Raw genomic sequence first — 21,777 nt, 5'->3', positions numbered from 1 at the left:
GCCATCCAAGGCTTGCCTGTCCCTCGGGCCGGCTCTGGGTGGTTGGGGGGGCTGAGGGGACTGGGGGACTCTGGAGGCAGGCGCCCGGCCTTGCTGAGCGCCTGTCGCCCCAGCGGGGCTGAGGGAACTGGGCACCACCATTTTGTGGGTGTGAGCACCGCCATCTTTGAGGGCGGGACAGTCAATTAGCATATTCCCTCCTTATTGGGTATAGGTGCTGCCATCTTTGAGGGTGGGGCAGTCAATTAGCATATTCCCTCCTTATTAGATAGGATAATATTCTGTTGTGTGGACAGGCCACATTTTATTCATCCATTCATCAGTTGACAGACATTTGGGTTGCTGCCACTTTGGAACTAGTATGAATAATGTTTCAATGAACATTCATGTGTAAGTTTTTGTGCAGACATATGCTTAAATTTCTCTTGAGTGATACCTAGGAGTGGAATTGTTAAGTCATATGGTAACTTAGTCTATGTTTAAATTTTTGTGGGATTGCCAAAACATTCTCCAAAGTGGCTGAATCACGTTACCTTCCCTCCAGCAGTGTCCACGGGTTCCACTTTCTCCACATCCTCATCAATGTTTGTCATTGTCTGTCTTTTTATTTTAGCCATCCTAATGGATATGAAGTGGTGTCTCACTGTGGTTTTGATTTGCATGTCCTTAATGACTAATGATGCCAAGCATCTTTTCATGTACTTACTGACCACTCATACATGTTCTTCGGAGAAATGTCTATTCAAATCTTTGCCCATTTTTTAATTGAGTCTCTGCCTGATTATTGTGGAGCCCATTTTTCTTTGCCTTTAGCAATTATCCTGAAGTCTTATTTTATTTGCCTCTGGTTACTTTTCCTGCTTACCTAGGTCCTGTTAGATCTTGTTCCCACTCAATCTCCTATAATTTTTAAGAGCTGTAGGATCATATCATCATAGAATTCATCTCACTGAAGCCTAAATAAACATCTGGCACATAGAAATAGCTCAGGAAATGTTTGCTGATCCCACAGACTGAATGGATGCAGATGATTCAACAAGAAACCATAGTCTTTCAAGAAGAAATGAACCCTAGAAGTCGCCTAGTCTAGGATGACAGAAAAGCAACCTGTGCACTGCCCCTGTATATTCTGGCCATGGCAGACATTATTAATTGATCACAGCACCGTTTTTAGCTAAAGTCAGAAGAGAGCTCATGATCCTCAACACAGAGCTCTGGGCAGCCACTACCAATCCAAGAGATGTTGTGAGAGGGGAGAATTATCTGCCATCACTGTCAGATTTAAAAACTGACGTTCAGAGAAGTGTAGTAGCTGTGGCATTTTCAAAACTCAGTCTATCTGACTCCAGAACCAGAGTACTCCTCTCACCATGTCCTACTGAGGCACTTTCCAGCACTTTACTGCCACTGCTGGCAGCGCAAGCCTCAGCCAGCCCTGGTTACCTGAGCCTCGGGCGGCCCTGGGTGGCTGGGCAGCTGCCATCTGAGGCTTGTCTGTGCCTCGGGCCGGCTCTGGGTGGCTGGGAGGCTGAGGGACTCTGGAGGCAGGCGCCCGGCCTTGATACACAGCCATTCCAATCACTTGCCTCTGCTTTGGCAATGGCAATATTGGAATGGTTCTTTCCCAAGTTCCCAGTGCTGGTTGGCAGCCCAGTGCTGTTCCCTCTTGTTGGGACACACTCAGTCCCAACCAGTCCCCAGACACCTAACTGACCCCCAGAGCAAGTCCCCGCCCCTCACTAATGCCTGTGCTCTGGGCTATGAGTCTCATCACAGTTCAGCTCTCTTGTCAGCTGAACACATCTTCCACCTGTTGACCCTGGCACAAGCCAGACCTGCCTCCTTCATGACACTGACCTCCAAGAGAGCAGATGCGGGCAGCATTATTCTACCCTCACAACCCCCAGGGTGCAGAGGGTGAGGCCAAGGCTGTCAGGGAGCATGGACCCCAGGGCCCTCACTCGCCTTCTCCTTCATCTTCTCAATCTTCTTCACGGAGCTGCGGCGCTGGGGCCGGTCGTCGTGCCGGAGCAGGTTCATGCTGAGCTCTCCCGCCTTGTTGAACTGCTTCTCCTCCTGCTTCTCAGCCTCCTTCAGCTTGCTCTCCGCACTGATGCTCTCCGCGTGGTACATGTGGTAGGTTTTCATGACCTGGGGACACACAAGTGCAGGAATCAGCAGGCTGTTAGGGCCCAGCCTGGGTGGCTCTAGTGCTCTCGGCCCCCTAAGTTCTGTGCTCCAGTCTGCTCGGCCCTTCCTCTTCCCGTGACACACTCTGAGCTCCCATAGCTCTTTACTTCTGCAAAAACTCTCTGAGGACTGGAGATGATGATTGTCAGTAGCGGCTTCATAGTCATCATAATCATTATCATCATCACCATCATTAAGTCCTTACTAAGTGCCAAGAATGGACTAGCAAAGAGAAAATTTAAAAGGGCAACCACAGTCCCCAAGCATTTGGGGTCTCAGAGAAGATATGGAAAGTTGCTGCTCTCTCTAGCCTCCCAACCATAATTCTGTGTCCCTGCCCCCTCCCCCAGGGTCACCGGGAAAGCCCCTCCTCCAGTACTCTCGGAGCTTCCATGGGAACATCCTTCTTACTCACAAATTATTTTCTCAGCTGTTTCATTAAGTAAAATTGGCCTACAAATGACTGTTCCCAAAAGGAGTACTATTGGGTATCTGAATACATCTGAATACATATTCTATGCTCTCTGAACTAAACTCATCCTTGACTATAAAATGAATTCCTGTAAAGCATATTGCCCTTTGCTACTCTGCATCCATAACAAATGTTGGATATTGTTATAACAAAGGGATATTTGAGTCAGAGGAAATCCTAGATGTCATCTAATCTGACTACCAAATTTTATAAATAGGGAAACTGAGGCCCAGAAGGTCCTCCAAGCTCAGTAGTAGTATCAGCATAGTCTCCAGACTTTACATCCATGTGGCCAACCCCACAATCAAGGAATAGAGCACTTCCATTACACCTGAAAGAGCCTGGTGCCCCTACACAGTCATTCCCCACCCCTACCACAGACCCAGGCAATCACTGATTCGCTTTCTATCACTGTAGAATTTCATCTATATGGAACCACAGAGTATAAACCCCTTTGGGTCTACCCTCTTTCACTCAGCATAATTTTTTTTAGATTCTCCCATGTTGTTGCATGTATCATAAGTTCTTTTCTATTGCTGAGTAGTACCCCATTGCATGGCTATACCACAATGTGTTTATCTATTTTTGTTGGCTTGTTCATTTTCACTCAAGGATATTTTTTCCATAGATTTTTAGAGAGAGTGGAAGGGAGGGAGAGAGGGAAGGGGAGAGAGAATCATTGATGTGTGAGAGAGAGATTGATTGGTTGCCTCCCACACATGCCTGAAGGGCTGGGGATCAAACCTGCAACCCAGATATGTGCCCTTGACTGGGAATCGAACGCTTGACCCTTCAATGTGCAGACCAATGCTCTAACCACTGATCCACCGGTGATGTCTGATTATCTATTTGGATGTTGATAGTTATATGTATTGTTTACAGTGTTGTAAAGCTGCTATGAATTGTTCCTGTACAATTCTTTGCATGGACATATGTTTTCATTTCCCTTAGGTAAATATCTAGGAGTGGAGTGGAGAGTCATATGGTAAGTGTATATTTAGCCATATTAGAAATCTGGTCTCTGACTTTTAATTCACCATGTTTCTAACATAGCATACTGTTTCCTTAATTTATTCCAATTTTCTCATCAATGAATACTCTTGGCAGCCTTAAAGCAATATCCTGTCTCCTGGTCCCCAACTAAAAGTATGTTTTTTCTTTGCAATATCAAGTTTATGATCATCTTTCTATGCTAAGAAATTTCTGGAATCCATGGCTCCTGGGCCTTATTTATTCTCTCTGTCCTTTGGATAATTACAGCAGCTAATAGGACAGAGGCTTCTATGAGGGCATGGGGTGTGCTCCTGCCTAGCCAAGCCCTTCAGGGAACTTGGAATGAAATACTGGTCAACATTATAACCTATTTATTCTCATTTAAAGTCTTGTGAGGTAAGTTTATTAGAATGAAGATTTCTTCTGTGACTCTCACCATTAAGTCACAACATTGATCTGTGGTTCAGAAAGTTCCCTTTGCCAGAGGTCAGGAGTCAATAGGGGCAACATCTATTGTACAACATGGTGGGTAAACATATGGACTCTGGGCCCAATTGTCTGGGCTGAATCCTGAGGCTGCCATTTACAAGCTGTGCGACCTTGGGCAAGTCCTAACCTCTCTGACCTCTCCCACCTCATCTGTAAAATGAGGATAATAGCACCTACCTCTAGTTTGTTGTGCGGACTTAAGGAGTTAATTTTTGTAAAGTGCTGAGAACATTACCTGTTGCAGGGTTAAGAGCATTAGCTGCCACCATCACCATTATCACCATCCTCCCTGTTTAGGCTAAGGGTTTCAAACCTTGAACTCACTTGACTTCAGGGAAATGTTTGCAAATTCTAGAGAACATCTACTATTGTGAAAAAATATGTATTCTATACCATGTTTCTCCCTCCTTCTTTCAACCTGAAAATCTCCCCAAATTTCAAAAAAATAAATGGATAAAAAAATGCAAACAATTTTTCTTTGTGGGTCTTGGTGAGAAGACCGCTTGTCTGCATTCTACCCAATTTTTTTTTATTTTTATTTTTTTTCTTATTTGCAGTTGCCCTAAAACTTCTAGAGATCCCCTTCTTGCTGATTTCACCCACTCATTTCCACTCAGCAGATTTCCAAACTCAAGGGGCCAGAAAGTGTGCTGGATTGGTGCATTCTTGACATCTAGTGGCCAAAAGGAAGGGCTACAGGCTTGTGGATAACCAAGGCAGTTGGCTATTTTTAACTATCTCCTTTGTGCAATGGCTCCAGGAACGTGATGCAGCTAAAAGTTGGTAATGCCTGCTCAAGTCTGTCTCCTGGGCCCTGCCTTTCCCATTCTTGAATATTTCCTCCATCCCTCCACATTGAAAGATACCACTGCTTTCTTTGCTTTTCTGCCATGCTTCTGGTGATGCTCATTTCTGGACTCCACCCTTTCTGGGTTCAGTCCTTCCTGCTACATCCATTTTTTTTCTACTTCAACTGCTGAGGTCTGCTTATTTCAGCACTAAATCTGTCATCTGTGTTATGCAGTTCAGAGGAAGACAGAGCATTTCTATTTGCATCTAGATCTTCCTGTGCAATCATCCATGCATGCATCCATCTACTCACTCGGGTTGAGAGGGGCAGAAATAGAATATTGGGGACCAGCTATAATTATAAGAAATATTAATCATACTCTGTTAACCATGATTGTTTTGTTCTGATTGAATAAGGCACATTCTAGCCTGGCTGGGAGTTGCACATGGGACCTGGGAGCTCACCTGGAAATGCGACCCATCCTCCCCATCTAGGAGCTGCCTATCATGATCGAAAGATTAACAACCTTAATGCAGAAACCAGAGCTGCCAGCCCTTTGAAGACCCCTAGCCTTTGCATACCCATAGGCCTTTGCAAGTCTCCAGCCCGCATTACCTGTAAACTGCCCATTTGGCATGCCTTTTTGCCTACTTCCCATGTAATCTTTGTCTTTCTACCCAATATAAGCAGCTGGCTTACGGTGGGGTGCAGAGCAGATTTTTGTGGATGACCTGCTGCTCTCCCCCTACTGCTGGCAGTATTGGAATAAATGCTCATATATGATTCAGCTCTGTCTCTGAATTGGTTCAAGCCCAGATCCTTTGATTGTCTGGTTACAGGGTCAGCACCCCAGCAGGGTGTTCTCAGTTTCTCACATTTTCCTTTGCCCAGTTTTCTACTCTTCTTGAACCATAGAGCACTCTTTCCGCTCTTCAACAAGCCAAACTTCCCAGTGCAGTCTTCGAACTGCATTCCCAAAACCCCATGTTTGGAGAGCACAGCCCTGACAATGCTGGAGCCACATGCTATGTGGTCCAATTGGTAATTCCTGATCCCAAGAATATCAGGGAACTGGATGGCCCGGGTGACTTATGTCCAACAGCTGCCACAAAAAAGTTTACCTGGGGACCTCTCTGAATCAGGCCTAAGTACTTATACCCAGAATCCTCTAGATAAACTGAAACATAGGAGTCAGCATGAAAGGTCCTTAGTTCATAGCCTAGAATAATCTACTCAATATTGCCAGTCTAAGGTATGTTAACTAATATTTAAATTACCTATTATTTCAAGTTTGCAAACCTCTCCTTTTATTATCTCCAAGGAGCATTTCAGTTAATCCTTATCCCAAATCCTGGGAGGCAATGTGATAACAATAACAATAGCAGCTGACATTTACTGAGCACTTACTACCTACCAGGATTTTATATATAGTAACTCATTTATTTCTCATAAAAAAAACAACAACACCCTATGAGGTGGGTACCATGTAATCCCTACTTTATAGATGAGGAAACCACAAAATAGGGATGAAGGATCCTCTAACCCACAGGGACCCAGGAGGCCCGGCTTTGAGACTCAACGCTCCCACCACTGCTGGGTGACCATGGCAGAAGCTTGTCCTCTCTGTGCTACCTGGTGAAGACCAGATGGGAGGTAGGTAGGAAGATGCTTCAGAAAGTACGACTATAAAGTGACTGGTTGACAGCAGTGTTGGGAGCGTTGAGTCTCAAAGCCGGGCCTCCTGGGTCCCTGTGGGTTAGAGGATCCTTCATCCCTATTTTGTGGTTTCCTCATCTATAAAGTAGGGATTACATGGTACCCACCTCATAGGGTGTTGTTGAGGTGGGTACCATGTGAAGGGAGCAGCATGGATGCAGGCCTTTAGCCAAGGCCCAGTCTCCAACCTGGGATCGCCAAAGGGCCCCTCAGAGGCACATACCCAGCTTCATGCCAGATGGGGGTTCTGTCCTGCCCTCTGGACCCTATCAGAAGGGGGCCTCAGAACAAGGCTGAGATGCACGGTGTAGGAATATGGAAGTGGAGACCACTCTTCTTGGACCCAGATTAGTTTCATAGGTGCTTGGAAGGCCCTCCAAAAATCTTGGTGAATTAACCCCTCATTGAAGGAAACTAAAGCCCAGAAATAGCTAGTGTAGTGTTCAAATAGCTAGCAAGTTGGACAGTCAGGCCTTCTTAGCAGTGGGCATTGTCTTTTCTGGTAATCACAATGCCTTCTGCTGTGTACACTTTGCCTTTGTCATCTTCCCAAAGCCTCAGATCATGAAAACAGGAAAGTATTATCTGCACAGCCCCTCAGATGCTCTTTTACATGCAAACAAAGGCAAAGGCGATCTGGAAGTTGACAGTATCAATAAAGGGACACGCTGGGGCAGGATATGGATCAGTTGTTAGAAAACAGGTTTTCAACAATGTAGTGCAGGTGTGCTTCCTATACCCCAGGGCCATCCCTGGGTTATCCTAGAGTTGTGTGGGGGAGACCCTGAGCTAATGCATGTCAAAGATATCCTTGAAAGAAAAGAGAAGTCCCTAAATTTCAGTTTGACCACCCATACTCTGTCTGGCCTACATTGTCCATAGGAGTTATCATCACTATTTTATTTATTTATTTTGCATGTTTATAAACATCCCTGCTAAAGTTAAAGTCCAGGAGGGCCAGAACCCCCATTTATGACCATATTCATTATATTAAAGTGGAGATAGATACCCAGCAAGTATCAATATATGTCTGCATGAATGAGTGAATGAATAAGAGTTGGCCGGCTGAATAGATGGATAGGTGGATGGGTAGATGGATAGATGAATGGATGGATGGATAGATAAATAGGTGGGTGGGTGGGTGGATGGATGGTGGGTAGATGGATAGGTAGGTGGGTAAAATAATGGATATGTGAATGGAAGGGATGGAAGGAGGAGAGGAGGGAGAATAAAATAGGGGAGGTATAGTTTTACTGCCTTCAATTTGGTAAATATAATTGGGGTGGGGCATAGCTATACCTTTAATAATCACATTTTTATTGAACAGGTTATTATGTGCTAGGTACCATACTAGGAAATACCACAGTGTGAAAGACAGATAGGGTCTCTGCCCTCACAGAACACACCCTCTAGTAGGGATACAATTATATAAGTGATTATCACACGGTGTAATAAATACTATGATGAGGGAAGTACAGGGCATTTAAGGAATGCTTCCTGGAGAAGAGTAGCTGTTAGCTGGGTGAAAAGGGCATGGAGTGGGGGTGGGGTGGGGTGGGATGGAATATTCTAGACAAAGGGAGCAGTGCGAGCATTAAGCCCAGGAGCAGGAGCCAAATAAGTTTGAGGAACAGAGGTTTGAGCACTAGCCAATGGAGCTACTTCCTTATTCTCCCCCAGCTACTCCTCAGTGGACATCTGTTGTTTTTCTCTGCCTAGGATCATCTAGTCCTCCTTCTTTTAGAACAGCTCCCTGATTTTCTTTGAGAAAATCACCCCAATTCCCCTCCCCATTTTCAGTCCATGTGGTTGATGGGAAACTAAAACCAGACTCCACCTGAGGGTGAGCATGAGACGCAGGCCTGGCCAATTAATAACATTATGTTAACCTGGCCACAGTGATTAGACCTCATGATTCCAGCCAGGCCAATAAGAGACAGCCCTGGGCTTTGCTGGACACACTGGAAAGGGCACTTCTCTTTCCACTAGGGGGCGCGAAGCTGATAGAAAATGAACTTACAGTGGGGCTGGGTGGGGAGACCATCTTTGTGACCAATAGGAGAAATTTGCCTGATCATGACAGCAAAACAGAGGAAAACAAAACTAAAAGAGGGAGACAGGCTGATTTCCACAGGTTGATGGATGGGTGGATGATGGATGGATGAATGGATAGATGTGTAGACAGACAGGTGGTAAGAAAGGAGGAAAGGAGAGAGAGAGGAAGGAAGGAAGGAAGGAAGGAAGGAAGGAAGGAAGGAAGGAAGGAAGGAAGGAAGGAAGGGAGGGAGGGAGGGAGGGAGGGAGGGAGGGAGGGAATAGGATAAAATGGAAGAGGCACTGCTCTATTGCCTTTGATCTGGTGAGTATTTGGAGGTGCTGCTTGCTACAGAAGAGTTGTGGTAGGCAGTTAGACAGGCAAGAGCAGAGCAAGGACAATGGGCCAGGTACAGAGGTCACCAAGGCAAAACTGGGAAAACAAGAACCTCGTCTCTAGGGTGACTTTCCTACCCTAGCATATTGCTGATCATGAGGTTCAGACTCTCCCCTGACCTTTTCTCCCCTGGCATGTTGCTAGTCATGTGGGTTAGACCCCCTTAGAGAGGATATAAACAAGGGGGAACATTAAGCCCCCAGGACAATGAGGTTCTGACCTGCATCAAATACATCTAGGCCTCAGCTGTGTTTCAGCTCCAGGCCCAGAAAAGCTGCAAAACCAGAAAAGCAGCAAAACCAGACCAGACACACCACACTGACCTCTGGACTAGCTGTATTGACTAAAGACCCTGCCCTGGCACCAACCAATCAGTGGAGACCACAATCCAGAAAGGACTCACCTTGAAAGCTGGTAAATATTCTATTGAGATCCTCCCCTGGGAATTCCCCTAAAATCTGTACCCTAGCATGCCCGGGCCTTTCCCCTCCCCGTCCACTCCTCTCAACTACCACCTCCCAGGTACATTACCTTTACCCTTCTCTCTCTTAAACTCCAAGGGCCCTTCTTTTGATGCTGTAACTTGTTTCCTGAGCCCATTTCTTCTACCACCCACTCTTCTACCTCTGTGACTTTCTAAATAAATTTTCTCTTATAGTTTCAGTCTTGGTTTTGAATTCTTTCCTAGCCAGAACTCAAGTACCAAGATTGCTGAACTAAGGCCCCATCTGACCCCACTGGTCTAACACCTGGTGCCATTTTTGTTGTAGCTGCCAACAGAGTGAGAGCGCTGGGGTGCCAACAGCAAACCCCTCCCTAGGTCATTTGCTGACTGCACATAGAGTCTTCAGGAGTTGCCCAGAAATTCGTTTCAAGCATATGCAGCTGCCTGCTGTGGACCCAGTGCTGTAAGAGGCACAGTGGCAGGCTGTGAACATTTCAGGAGTTGGCCTTTGAAGTGTCTTATACCTCCCTGGTGTTCCCAGGGTGCTTACTGAAGCAGAGAAGGGAGGGAGGGACATGTGACTAAATGAAAGAAACTGGTTTTGCCCACAAGGAGTTTAGAATCTGGGCAGGGAGAAGAGTAAAGCATGTGAAAGGATGATACAGCAGTCCCAAACAGAGCATAGTGTGTGCTGGATATGTGGCCTGGGAGGGAGGGTGTCTAGACCGTGAGCCTGGAGGCTGCACCAGGTTCTCCACAGTGTGTCCAGAGCCTCCAGCAGTGCTGGCATATAGCCGGTAATCAATACATATTTGGTGAGTGAAGAAATGAGAGGAAGAGTGTGCACGTGCATGAGGATTTAGTTAAGAGTTCAGGAAAGTGATGGCTCCAGGTGAGCTTCTGTGATCAAGAGTGAGTTTGAGCTTGGTGCCTTTGGATGGGTAAGAATTCAAGAAGCAGAGGGGAAGAGAGGAAGAGAAAGGGAATTCTCAGCAGGAGAGGCAACGGAGAATCCCAGCAGAGCAAACAAATCTGATTACAGACAAATCTGGGTTTGAAATCCTGCTGCACTAGCTACCAAATAAATTCCTGCACTATGACCCATGTGTTTGTGTTCCCCCATCCACTCGCCTTCTTGGATTCTAACACTCATCCTAAGTCCAGTTAGATTTTGCCTCCACGCAGATAGCAAGGTCAATTCTTGGCCAAATTGTGATGTTCTGAAATTATTTCCTGGATATGGCAAGGCATGCTCATCCCCCTCACCTCATGTGATCCTCAGAACAGTGCTCCATTTTGCAGATGAGAATACTGAGCCCACCTGAGCTACATGGGTGCCTAAGTTCCCACGGTCAGCAAGGAGCAGGCCTCAACTTTAGCATGTCCTACCTGACTCCAAACCCACACTCCTTCCTCGGGAGATTTGTGTCCATGCTCCCCCACCCCAACTCTGTGTCTTCTGCTTTGGTAGGTCACACATTCCCACAGCTGGAACTTTTACAAAGTAAACATGTCCAGGGCCCCACCCCAGATGTACAGAATGAGAAGCTGGGGTTTTGAATCACTACATCCCACCATAATTACCCACTGTCCCTTGGGCACATAGTAAAAAAGGCCCAGGGTCCTCCCAGACTTCTGGTTAGCCTCCCTCCAGCCCTGGGCACTGAAGAAAGGGGGCCCGATCTCACATGGCAGCAGAGCTGAGTAGGACTTACCGTGTAGAGCTCATTGGTGACCTTCAGGAGCTCCTCGTGCATCTGCAGGCCAATCTCCTTGCTCTGGAATGTGAAAGAGCACACGTCAGAGGGGGAGAAGGTAGCTGTTGGCTTTAAATTTCCTTTTCAACACAGTAAGGGCAGGAATGCTCTGGGCAGGGGCTGCAGAAATCAACATAAAACTCATTGATCTAAACTTGAATTCCTCAACTTGTATCCGCAAAACAAAGTCTTCCCTGGCCATGTAAGTTGGGGAACGCTGCTTGGTGATTCACAGAGATATTACCATATTAAAGATTCTGAGAAACCTCACAGCCATCTTTCTTTAATTCTGTGTGTCCTATGTTTATGTGACCAGAATATGTGTCCCTAGTTCAATACTCATTAACATTTCATGAGGGTGGGATTCCAAAGAACACAGTTTGAGAAATAATGATGTAGCATCTCAGTTCATCAGAGCAGTGCAGGTAAACAGACAGCCCTTTGGGTCACTGGCAGAACACTGAGGTTCTGGCCTCCACTGTGTCACCAACTGGCCATGTGGCCTAGGAGACTTAGTTACCATGTTATAAAATAAAAAACTTAAACACTTCCCAAAGCATGCTGGCGGCAGGGGGCGGGGGGGGGGGGGGGTGCCACACTAAAAAAGGGATAGGAGCTTCTGTGACCAATCATTTGGGAAAAGCTAGTTAAAGTGAGACACGTTTTCTTACTGCAGAATTTTCCAGAGGCTTTTATACCCTCACATACATGGACTGTAAGTGAGGGGGGCTGTAGTGTGTAATTTAGTTGACCTCAATCCTTTTTTGCAGTTACATACATGTTCAGTATATTGAGGGACACAATTTAGAAAATAACGAACAAATTATCTCCAGGTTCCATCCAGCCTAAAGAGTCTAGGATCCTGTTACTTATTATTATTATTATTATTATTATTATCATCATCATCATCATCATCATCACTCTCCTGTTTGCCTGGACCATCATGTGAAGTTTCCGTATTGAAAATGGGAGCCCTGGTCTCTGCTCCCTGACAGCTGAGTCATCCTGCTCTCCCTTTCAGCTCCCTCAGCCTCAAGCATGACCAGCAGCTGACGGGCAGAGACCAGCCTTCCTCCGCCCCGCCCTGTGCAGGTCAGCAGGCCCTGGGCTCAGTGGTAGCTGGGGAGGGCTCAGAATCAGTCTCCTTCTCCTCACCCACAGCCTTTCTCAGTTCCTGGGCCTAGACTTGCCAAGAGTCACTTGTCTGAAGGCAGCCCCTGCATTCACCAGATCTCTTAACAGACAGCAAAAGCTCTGGGGCAATTCCAGGGATCTGCTTAGACCTCACTCCAGTTCTGGTGACTAAAGAAAAGGGACCCAATCCAACAGCACAGAGAGTCTCAGCAGAACTGTCTGTACAGAGCTCGCAGGGAGCCCTCAGTGCCATCCCATGCATCCACATGGTGCGCAGTGAACCCAACAAGTTACCCCCATTTTCTTCTATTCTCCCTGATTCTCAATCTGTGCCTCAGTTTCTCCTGCGACCCATCCCCCTGATGTTTGCCCCACTGCTGACCCCGTACTCTGACATCCACAGTGGCTCCTCTCAGTGCTCAGTCTCACCAACATCTCTGACACCCAAGACCCAGTTTCTTCTGTCTTTATTTTTATGATCTTACTTTTTTGAAGGTACTAAGTGCATGTGGTTAAAGGACCCTAACAGCCAGCAAAGTAAACGTGAAGAGTAAGTCTCTCAGGCTCCCCGACCCCTGCCCAGAGTCAACTGCTATTCAAAGTTTCTTCTGATACCTTCCAGAAACAGGCTATGGATACACAAGCATGCATTTGGATAGCGTATGTTCTTTTTTAAACACCTTTGCATCTTGCTTTTTCTACCTAACAACATACCTGAGAGATTCTTCCTTCACAGCCTATGTAGCTCTTGCATCCTCCTTTTTTGACAGCTGCTTGGGGTTCTATATACCAGATGTATCAATTAATTAACCAGCTGCATAGTGATGGGCATTTAGGTTGTTTCTAGTCCCCTAATATTTCAAACAATGATGCAGTGAACATCCTTGTACTCTATCACTGTGCACCCTGTCATATAAATTCCTAGAAGCAGCTCTGCTGGGAAGAGTCCTGCCTTCAAAACTCCCACCAGCCTTGCCTTCTCCGCCTCTGCCCCAGCCAGCTCCCCACACACTACTGACTCCAGCTCCCACTTCTCAGTGATCAGCCGCCTCAGAGACCTGTATCTTCAACTGTTGCAAAACAGTACAGTCTGGATGTTCCCTCATCACATCAAACTCAATTAACCAAAAGCAAACTCCTGAACTTTCCTCCATCTTCTTGAATTTGGTCAATGGTACAATATATTCCCAGGCATGGCAACTGAAAAATCAGGAGTTTTGACAAAAAAAAAAAAAATCCAATCTGTCATTGCCTCCTTCCTTCTAACTGCTTAATACTTTGCTCTCAGTAGCAGTGATGCTGATTCCCTCCCCAGCATCCATTCTTGCCCTTCCTGCTTCCCAACAGAGCTATGAATTTTGGCCCTGCATTCAGCCCTCCAGCTGAGTTCTTCCAAGGACATGACTCCATCCCTACTTGAGATAACACATTCTGGTATGTTGTTAGCCCAGGGGTATGTGACTTAACTGGATAGAAGAGAAGGACTCAGATGATTAAGAGGAAGGTTTTAGCTTTTCCATTGAGTGCCGGCAAAATAACCATGAAGCCCCAATTGCTATCAGCAGCCTTGGGTGGCAGAACAAAAGAATCCTGGTTCCTTAAGGACTCCTGAGAAACTGGTTGAACTGAACCCAAAGCCTGCCTCCTAGTGAATAAATCTATGAACGGATGAAGGGACAGTTCCTCTAAGCTTTAGTTTCCTTATCTGTAAAAGTGGGATGATGTCACGAGTGTCATGGAGTCCCTGTGAGGATGAAACCGGTAACACATATGGCACTCTTGGCATCGATGAAGAGCTTGGGAAATAGGCATGCTGAACTGACATCCAATGATGCCAGGGACAAAGCTAGGCAGTTGCTCAGAAAAGGAAACACAAGTTGAATTTTTTTATTAAGTTGTCCCTTAAGAATCACCTAGTTTGGCAGGATCGAGAGTCAAGAACCAAATAATTCTAAGGCAGGAGGTGGAAAGGGCCACAAGAGTGACAGATGGCGTGATGTGGGATGAAGTGATGAAGAGGATACAGGGACAACCACCAGAGCCACCTCACCTTGTGTGAAAGGACAGAGACGGTATCTGAGGAAGGGGCGCAGCCTGAGCAAAGGCACAGAGACTGGCACCAGGGAAAAGCTTGGTTTGCAAAGAGAGAAGTACAGCAACAGGAGAGCAGAAGATGAGCTTGAAACGGAGCTGGGTCACACAGGCTGTGGAGTGCAGGTTTCATTGAGTGGAACTGGGAGCCTCTGAAGGCTGTGATCAGAGATGCGCTTCTTCAGGAAGATGAGAGAGGGAGTAGAAGAAGAGAGAGGGCGTAGAAGAAAACAGGGTGGACTGGACGGGGAGGAGCTGGAGGCCTGGTGCCTGTGTTTCCTCAAAGGCACAGTAAGTCACCAGAGGGAACCTGCCTGAGTCTGCTCACCTCCCTCTCAGCACCAAGCATGGGCTGGCCACAGAGTGAGTGCTCAGCAAATAGTTACTAAACTGCACAGGACTCAAAGGAATTTTATTTTTCTATGGTTGGGGTTGGTTGAGAAGGGAAATATTCTCAACCACAGTTCCAGAAACTACTGAATGAGGAACCCAAACCAAACATTCCACCAGGAACAGGAGGCCAAAACCCTGATAATCTCTAGCAGACCATCACACCCAGCCCTTGGGGATCCAAGTGGCAATGCATTAGCACTCTTTGTCCACATTTCTCACATGACTTTCATGCCTGCAGAGGTCAGGGGTGGCAGGCTGCTTCCTTCATGCACAGGAAGTGTGTGGACTGTAGAAAATAATTACATTGGACCAAGTAGGGCTCAGCCATGGCAACCGTGGTTCTTCGGGGTTGAAAGGGTACAACACTGTCTGTCTGACCCAAATAAGTCTGTAAAATCAGGTGGCAGATGGCCCGGTCCTGCCTCTTTCTTCTGCCCCCAGCTAATGCCAGTTACACTCTAATAGGGTCAGATAGCTCTTGGATGGGGGCGGGGCCGTCCTGGGCATTGTAAGATGTTTAGCATCATCCCTGGTCTCTAACCACCAAATGCCAGGAGCATTCCCCACCTCCACCCCAAGTTGTAACAGAAATGATCTCCAACATGTCCAAATGTCCTCTGGGGGACAAAATCGCCCTGGCTGAGAACCACTGCCCTAGACCAAGGGCTCCAAATGGCAGCCTCACTGGCCTGCAGATGTGTTTTATTTGGCCAATCAGTGTTTTCAGATAATCTGATTCTTTTCCCAGCTTTTAAAAATCAGGAAATTCCCCTTACATGTCCAGATTTTCAGCTTCTCAGTAATACTGAGCTCCCACTTCGAGTTGGCTGCAGTGCCCAGCATCTCCCTTCACTGGCCCACGGGGGCATTTAAGTTTAGGACCGAGAGACTAGTGGGGTCTCGCAGGAGGTAGCCATCAGAATCCCTTGGCTCTCGTCAACGACAGCCATCGCTAACCTGTGATAGTGCCTTTTTAACCAACATCCTTCTCATATCCCAACTTTGAAAGCCACTGAAGCATCTGCTTCCTGAGACCAAAGCTCCTGGTTGCCCCATGGACCCCAACAGCACAGCCTGTATAGAATCCCAGCATCACCTGAACCCATCCTCCTGCTGACACTACCTCTTCTTGTTCCTCTGCGGCCAATTCCTCACCTAGCTTTGATTCTATTTACACCAGCATTTACTGAAACCTATTGGATACCAACTTCAACTAGGCACCAAAGACACAAAGCTGAAAGAGATGCAGCCCCAGCTCGATCGATCACACCTAGCATTTATGGAGCACTTTCCATTTGCTGAACACTGTCCAAAGCACTTCCATACATTATCTAATTTAAACCTTTAAGGTAGGTAATAATATTATGTCCACTTGACAGATGATAGCTGGAGGCTCAGAAGGGCTGAGCAACTAGCCCCAGGTTGCATAGCTAGGAAGTAGCAGAGCCAGGATTCAGCTTTTAGTTGGTCTGTCTCCACTGTTGGCACTTGTAATGACTTTCTGTTGTCTGCTTTCTTAGGGCCTAGCACGACATGCAGGCACAATGCTGCAATAGAGATGAGTTCAGGCCACAAAGAAGGTACAAGGAGAGCATGCCCTCTGGACATCACCTGCCTGTCCAAGCCACCTTCTCACCACCTGTGCAGAAATCTGCATCCTCCTCCCTTGCCCCCACTTGCAGGCACAGTTAGTTGTCCTTGGCCTGGTCCTTCTTGGCCTACCTGTCCTGTTAGGAATAAATCAGCCACAATGGCCGTCTCTGACTTCTCCCTTCCTCCTGCTGAAAACGAGCGATGAAATATGGTGGCACTGACCCCTGCTTGCCTGGTCACACAAGATGGTCCATCGGTCATGGGACCCAGTGTGGCCAGAGCGCTCTGGCTCCTCATGTCTAGTGATTAGGTCAGGGATAGAAATATATTCCAGGCAGAGCCAATAAGAATCTTCCCTGGGAGCTTTCTAACAAACACGTTCTCAGATCATCTCTCCTCTGGTGTCACTGAGCTAGGATGTCAGGGGTCTTGGGCTGCCCATCAGAAGGAGAATCAGGACAGCAGCATTGGAGTCCTGGACCTTGAGATATCTACGTAAGATTTACCTCAGTACTTTCCAGCTTACAAGGTCCAGTGAATTTTCATTTTTGCTTATGTGAAAGAATACTGATATAATAAGTGCTTATGCCAGCGTGAAAGTGCCAAAAGGAGCATGGAGGTACATAGGCTTCTGCAAACCCTCCACCAAGCACCAGCTTTCACACAGCTCCTGCAAAAGGACCAAGTTCCAATCAATTAGTGGACACAGAAGCTCCTTAAAGACTGGCACTCTGGCTTCCAAGAGTGCATGCAGATCACTAAGACTTGCACACACAATGCCTGTGCATGAAACCCCACACAGTCATGTCAAGATGGGACTAAATTTTTTTGACACAATGGTTCCTGAATTAAATAAATTTCTTCACCATAAAAATCTTACAATGGGTTGTTTGATTTAGTTTTCAATACAGGGTAACAATGTTTTAAAGGAAAACCCTCAAAACTAATACCATAAGACCTAGGGCTTTATGAGCTGTATTATTATTATTTTTTAACTAGTAGCCCGTTTGCACGAAAATTCGTGCAATAGACCTTCATTCACCTGGCTGCCTGCACCAGTTTTCTGCCGGCACCAGGGACCCAGGCCTTGGCTGTGGCCACCGCCTTCTGCCTTTTTCAGGGTCGGGGCTTGGCCCCGGGCGGTGGCCTTGGGCTCGGCGGCACCCAACATCCTTGCTAAGGATCGCAGGAGCCGACCCCCAGTGGTTTCCTGCGATCCATGCAGGCTGCCCACTGGTGCCCAAGGCCGGGGAAAGCCTCCGCCCCAGGCTTTCCTGGCCTTGGGCTCGCCGCACCCAGCATCCCTGCTACCGATCACAGGAGCCGACCCCCAGTGATTTCCTGCGATCGGTGCAGGCTCCCCGCTGGTGCCCAAGGCCCGGAAAGCCTCGGCCCCTGGGACCCCCGGGAGCGGCGGGAGGGGCGGGATGGGCACGGCCAAGCCCCCCCCAGGTGGCCGATCGCCCCCCGGGACCCCTGGGAGGGGCCGGCCACGCCCCCCCAGGTGTCCGATCGACCCCCGGGACCCCCGGGAGGGGCGGGAGGGGCCGGCCACGCCCCCCAGGTGGCCCATCGACCCCCGGACCCCCGGGAGGGGCCGGGCCACGCCCCCCCTGGTGGCCGATCGCCCCCGGGACCCCCAGGAGGGGCCCGGCCATGCCCCCCCGGGTGGCCTATCGCCCCCCGGGACCCCCGGGAGGGGCGGGAGGGGCCCGGCCACGCCCCCCTGGGTGGCCGATCGCCCCGGGACCCCCGGGAGGGGCGGCATGGGCAGGGCCACGCCCCCCCGGGGTGCCGATCGCCCCAGGCACCCCCGGGAGCGGCGGCATGGGCCCAGCCACACCCCCCCGGGGTGCCGATGGGCCCAGCCACGTCCCCTGGGTGCCGATGGCCCCAGGCACCCCTGGGAGCGGCGGCATGGGTTTGGCCACGCCCCCCCGGGGTGCCTATGGGCCCGGCCACGCCCCCCCGGTGCCGATCTCCCCAGGCACCCCCTGGAGCGGCGGCATGGGCCCGGCCACTGGGCACCGCCATCTTGATCTTCTCAACGGCGGATATGCCACCCGGAGTCCCGCCCCCAGCCTCCTGCCGGCCCAATCGTGGGCATAGCGGAGGTGCGGTCAATTTGCATGTTTCTCTATTATAAGGTAAGATTTTGAAAGAGAGAGAAACATCGATTTGTTGTTCCACTTATTCATGTATTAATTGGTTGCTTCTTATATGTGCCCTGACCAGAAATTGAATCCGCAACCTTGGTATATCTGGATGATGCTCTAACCAACTGAGCTACCAGGCCAGGGCTTGAACTGTATTTGAAAAGCTCTGTTATTTAAGGGCATGTCTCTGTCTCCCTCAAATGAACTCAAAAGTGGGTCATTCCCATGGCTAAAGTCATTCTTTACGTCTAGAAAATAATGCCATCTTAAAATGTTGTGTTTTAACGACAAGACTCCCCCTTCACTTCTTCATAGGAGACCATTCTTAATGCAGGAAATAAAGTGGAGGCTTCCTCAATCCCCAGTTACCCATGTGGGGCCTTCAGGCCTCTTCTCCATCTCACCAGACCCTGCTACAGCAAGGTCTCTCTTTTCTGACTCTTGCTTGACTAGATATTCTCATGTAGGGTTGGTTACCTTTGGGACATTCCATGGTTTTCCCAGTTCTAGGATTCCAAGCAAACAATGGGAAGAAAATAAACCAACAAAACTAAATAAAAACAAAAACTCCTGACTCTTGTAGGTCTAAATCCCACTGCTTTTCCACACTCCAGCTTGTTTTCTCATCAAATAACAAAAGTTGAGACCCACAGATGTTCCCTATTTAAGTATCTGGTATATGTAAGCACTGGCCATCTCCCAAAGCGGTTGTGTTTTCATTTCCAAAGCAAAGGCTTTAAAGGCGTGTCTCAGAGGAATGGGCTTCTCCAGCCTGTCCTGGAAGGTCAGCTTATCCCTGCACATGGCAGCCTGGACAGCTAGCTGGCTGGCTGTTTCTCCTGGCTGTGCCCTAGCTTGCCAATAACTGGGCTGCCTGCACTCTGTCATGTCACCACTCCTTGCCACCCAACGTCATCCTTAGCCTACACTCTGCTCCACCTTCCATCTGGACCCTTGTTACTCCTCCCCTTCCCCTCCCCCACCTTCTTTCTCTCCCTGCTCCTGGACACCTCCCTTCTTTTCCTCCCCTTCCCAAACTAATTTATGTCTCCTGTTGCTGCAGCTCCAAATGCTGTCATCTGCATGTTGTTTTTGCAAGAAGCTGGAATGCAGACTTGAGGCTTGAACTCTTCCCCCTGTTGCTGCGGCTGGGATACCGAGCTGCAGGAAAATAGGAAGGTCCTGGAACCACTCATCATAGGTTCTTGGCAGTGGTGGGCCCCACTGGAGCCCAGCAATGAGCTGAGGCAAGAAGCCTGCCACCCTCTTCCCCCTGTAATTACTCCCAGCATTTCTCTTGGATTCTGTTTGCACTGAAAGCCTTTATTTTCAGAAATGCTTAAAATAACAGATCTGAGGAGGCCCAAAGATACTTTGGGATGTCTATGAACAGGTGACCTACTGTGGTCAGGCTGGATGTTTCTGGATCTCTACTAATAATATGAAATATTAATAGTAATACTTATCATTATTAACAATAATGCTTGGTACTATTACTAATAATACTTATCATTATAGTTAATAACAACAATAATAACTATTGTTTCTTGATATCAGCATGTGTCAGGCACAATGATAACTGCTTTACAGACAATACTGTACCTCACGCCAGCCTATTATCAGCCCCTTCATAGGAGGCAATATTGTTTACCCCACTTTAAAGATCAGGATACCAGGGCTCGGGGAGGGTGAGTAATTTGCCCAAGATCACAGAGCTAGTAAATGTGATTCTCTCAACCAACCCACTCTGTTGCCTCCACTGGGAGAGCTAGCACTCTGCACACCTTTAGAATTTTTTCCCCAAAACATTCCAAGGTAATTATAAAACACAGACCTCCTCGGCCTTAGCATAAAAAGCATACTGATATTTACAAGGCTCTGCTTTAGATCATTGTAAGTATGAAATAACATACAGTGCTCAGTCCCATTTTGCAGAATCTCCTGTTATCAGTGACCAAATTCCAGGCCCTCCTCCTGGCCTCCAGGCCCAGGCAGAAGGAGTTGGTCTGGACCGCGGGGCTGAGTCTCTGCAGAGGTAGAATATACTCAGGAGTAATCCTGCTTGACTATGTCCCTAGTGTTGGCTTGTGTTTTGGAAGGTTTTTGCTTTTGTTTTTGCCTCGAATCTCTTACAGATAAGGAGTGAAAGATTTAGGGGTGAGTGACAGTCTATGTCCTGGGGAACATGACAAAGCTGTCTTCTTGAAAAATCAATATCCATGAAAACCTGAGGCCACTCAGTTTTGAGCCGTTTTCTCCCTCCATTACCTTCAAAGGGAATATGGTTGTTGTCTGGCTTATTTGTTGGATTAAAACATTATTGATCACATTGCTGAATCATTGACCTGAGACATCTCTTTGAACTCCTTGTCATTTTATAATCTGATCTTCAATTTCATTTGCATTGTTTGTGAATAGGATGTAATGAGGATGGCACTGGCATTTCAAAACTGTCTACAGCCATGTATCTACCCATCTATTCACCACCTTCCCAACCATTCACCCATCTACTCATCCATCCATCCACCCACCCACCACCCATGTACCTACCCATCCACTTATTCACCCACTCACCTAACCACCATCTATCTACCCCTTCCTTTCTCTGTATTCCCATACCAACCTCCCTGATCTAGGCTCCTACTGTCTTTCACTACTAATCTGTATATTAGTGTACACATATTAATAATATATAACTACTCCCCCTTTTCAAAGCCCTAAATACACCAAATTAATCATCCTTAATCTTTGCTCTGATCATGCCATTCCCTATTCAAGAACCTGCAATGATTCTCCAATGTCTAGAAAATAAAGCCCAGATTCTCATTCTGACACCCAAGGGCCTCCTTAATCTGTCTTCACAGCCCTCCCCGCTTTGATTTCAGGTCTCCAGTATTTAAATAACTAAATATTAATTGTCTCCAATATTTGAAACATGCAGAAGAGTTGAAAAAAACAATAACAAACATCCAAGAACATGCCACCCAAATTAGATAGCTATTAAGATTTTCTCATTTTTGCTTCAAAATTACTCTTAGGAAGCAAAATGTTACAGGTACAGCTGAAGTGTTCTTTGTCACCTTTCTTCTCCCTCACCCCTCAATCACTATTCTGAAGCTGGTATGTA

General features: G+C 47.4%; 1 protein-coding gene across 4 annotated transcripts in view; it reads right to left on the bottom strand.

Moving 5' to 3' along the window:
• Positions 1-21,777, bottom strand: part of SRGAP3 (SLIT-ROBO Rho GTPase activating protein 3) — a 238,788-nt gene that overhangs the window by 62,080 nt on the left and 154,931 nt on the right. For 3 of the 4 annotated variants that reach the window (XR_013814851.1, XM_079795105.1, XM_079795107.1), the window contains exons 4-5: positions 11,242-11,304; positions 1,966-2,151 (exon numbers count right to left, since the gene is read on the bottom strand). Coding sequence is in view for 3 of the 4 variants with exons in the window: in XM_079795105.1 (XP_079651231.1) it covers positions 1,966-2,151; positions 11,242-11,304 (249 nt within the window). In the remaining variant the exon portion in view is untranslated. Of the gene's footprint in view, positions 1-1,857; positions 2,152-11,241; positions 11,305-21,777 lie in introns of those variants that run through there. The other variant, XM_079795106.1, reaches the window with a different exon arrangement.

This window comes from Cnephaeus nilssonii (assembly GCF_951640355.1).
Source record: "Cnephaeus nilssonii genome assembly, chromosome: 17".
NCBI lineage: Eukaryota > Metazoa > Chordata > Mammalia > Chiroptera > Vespertilionidae > Cnephaeus > Cnephaeus nilssonii.
This window is presented reverse-complemented; position numbering and strand designations above follow the sequence as displayed.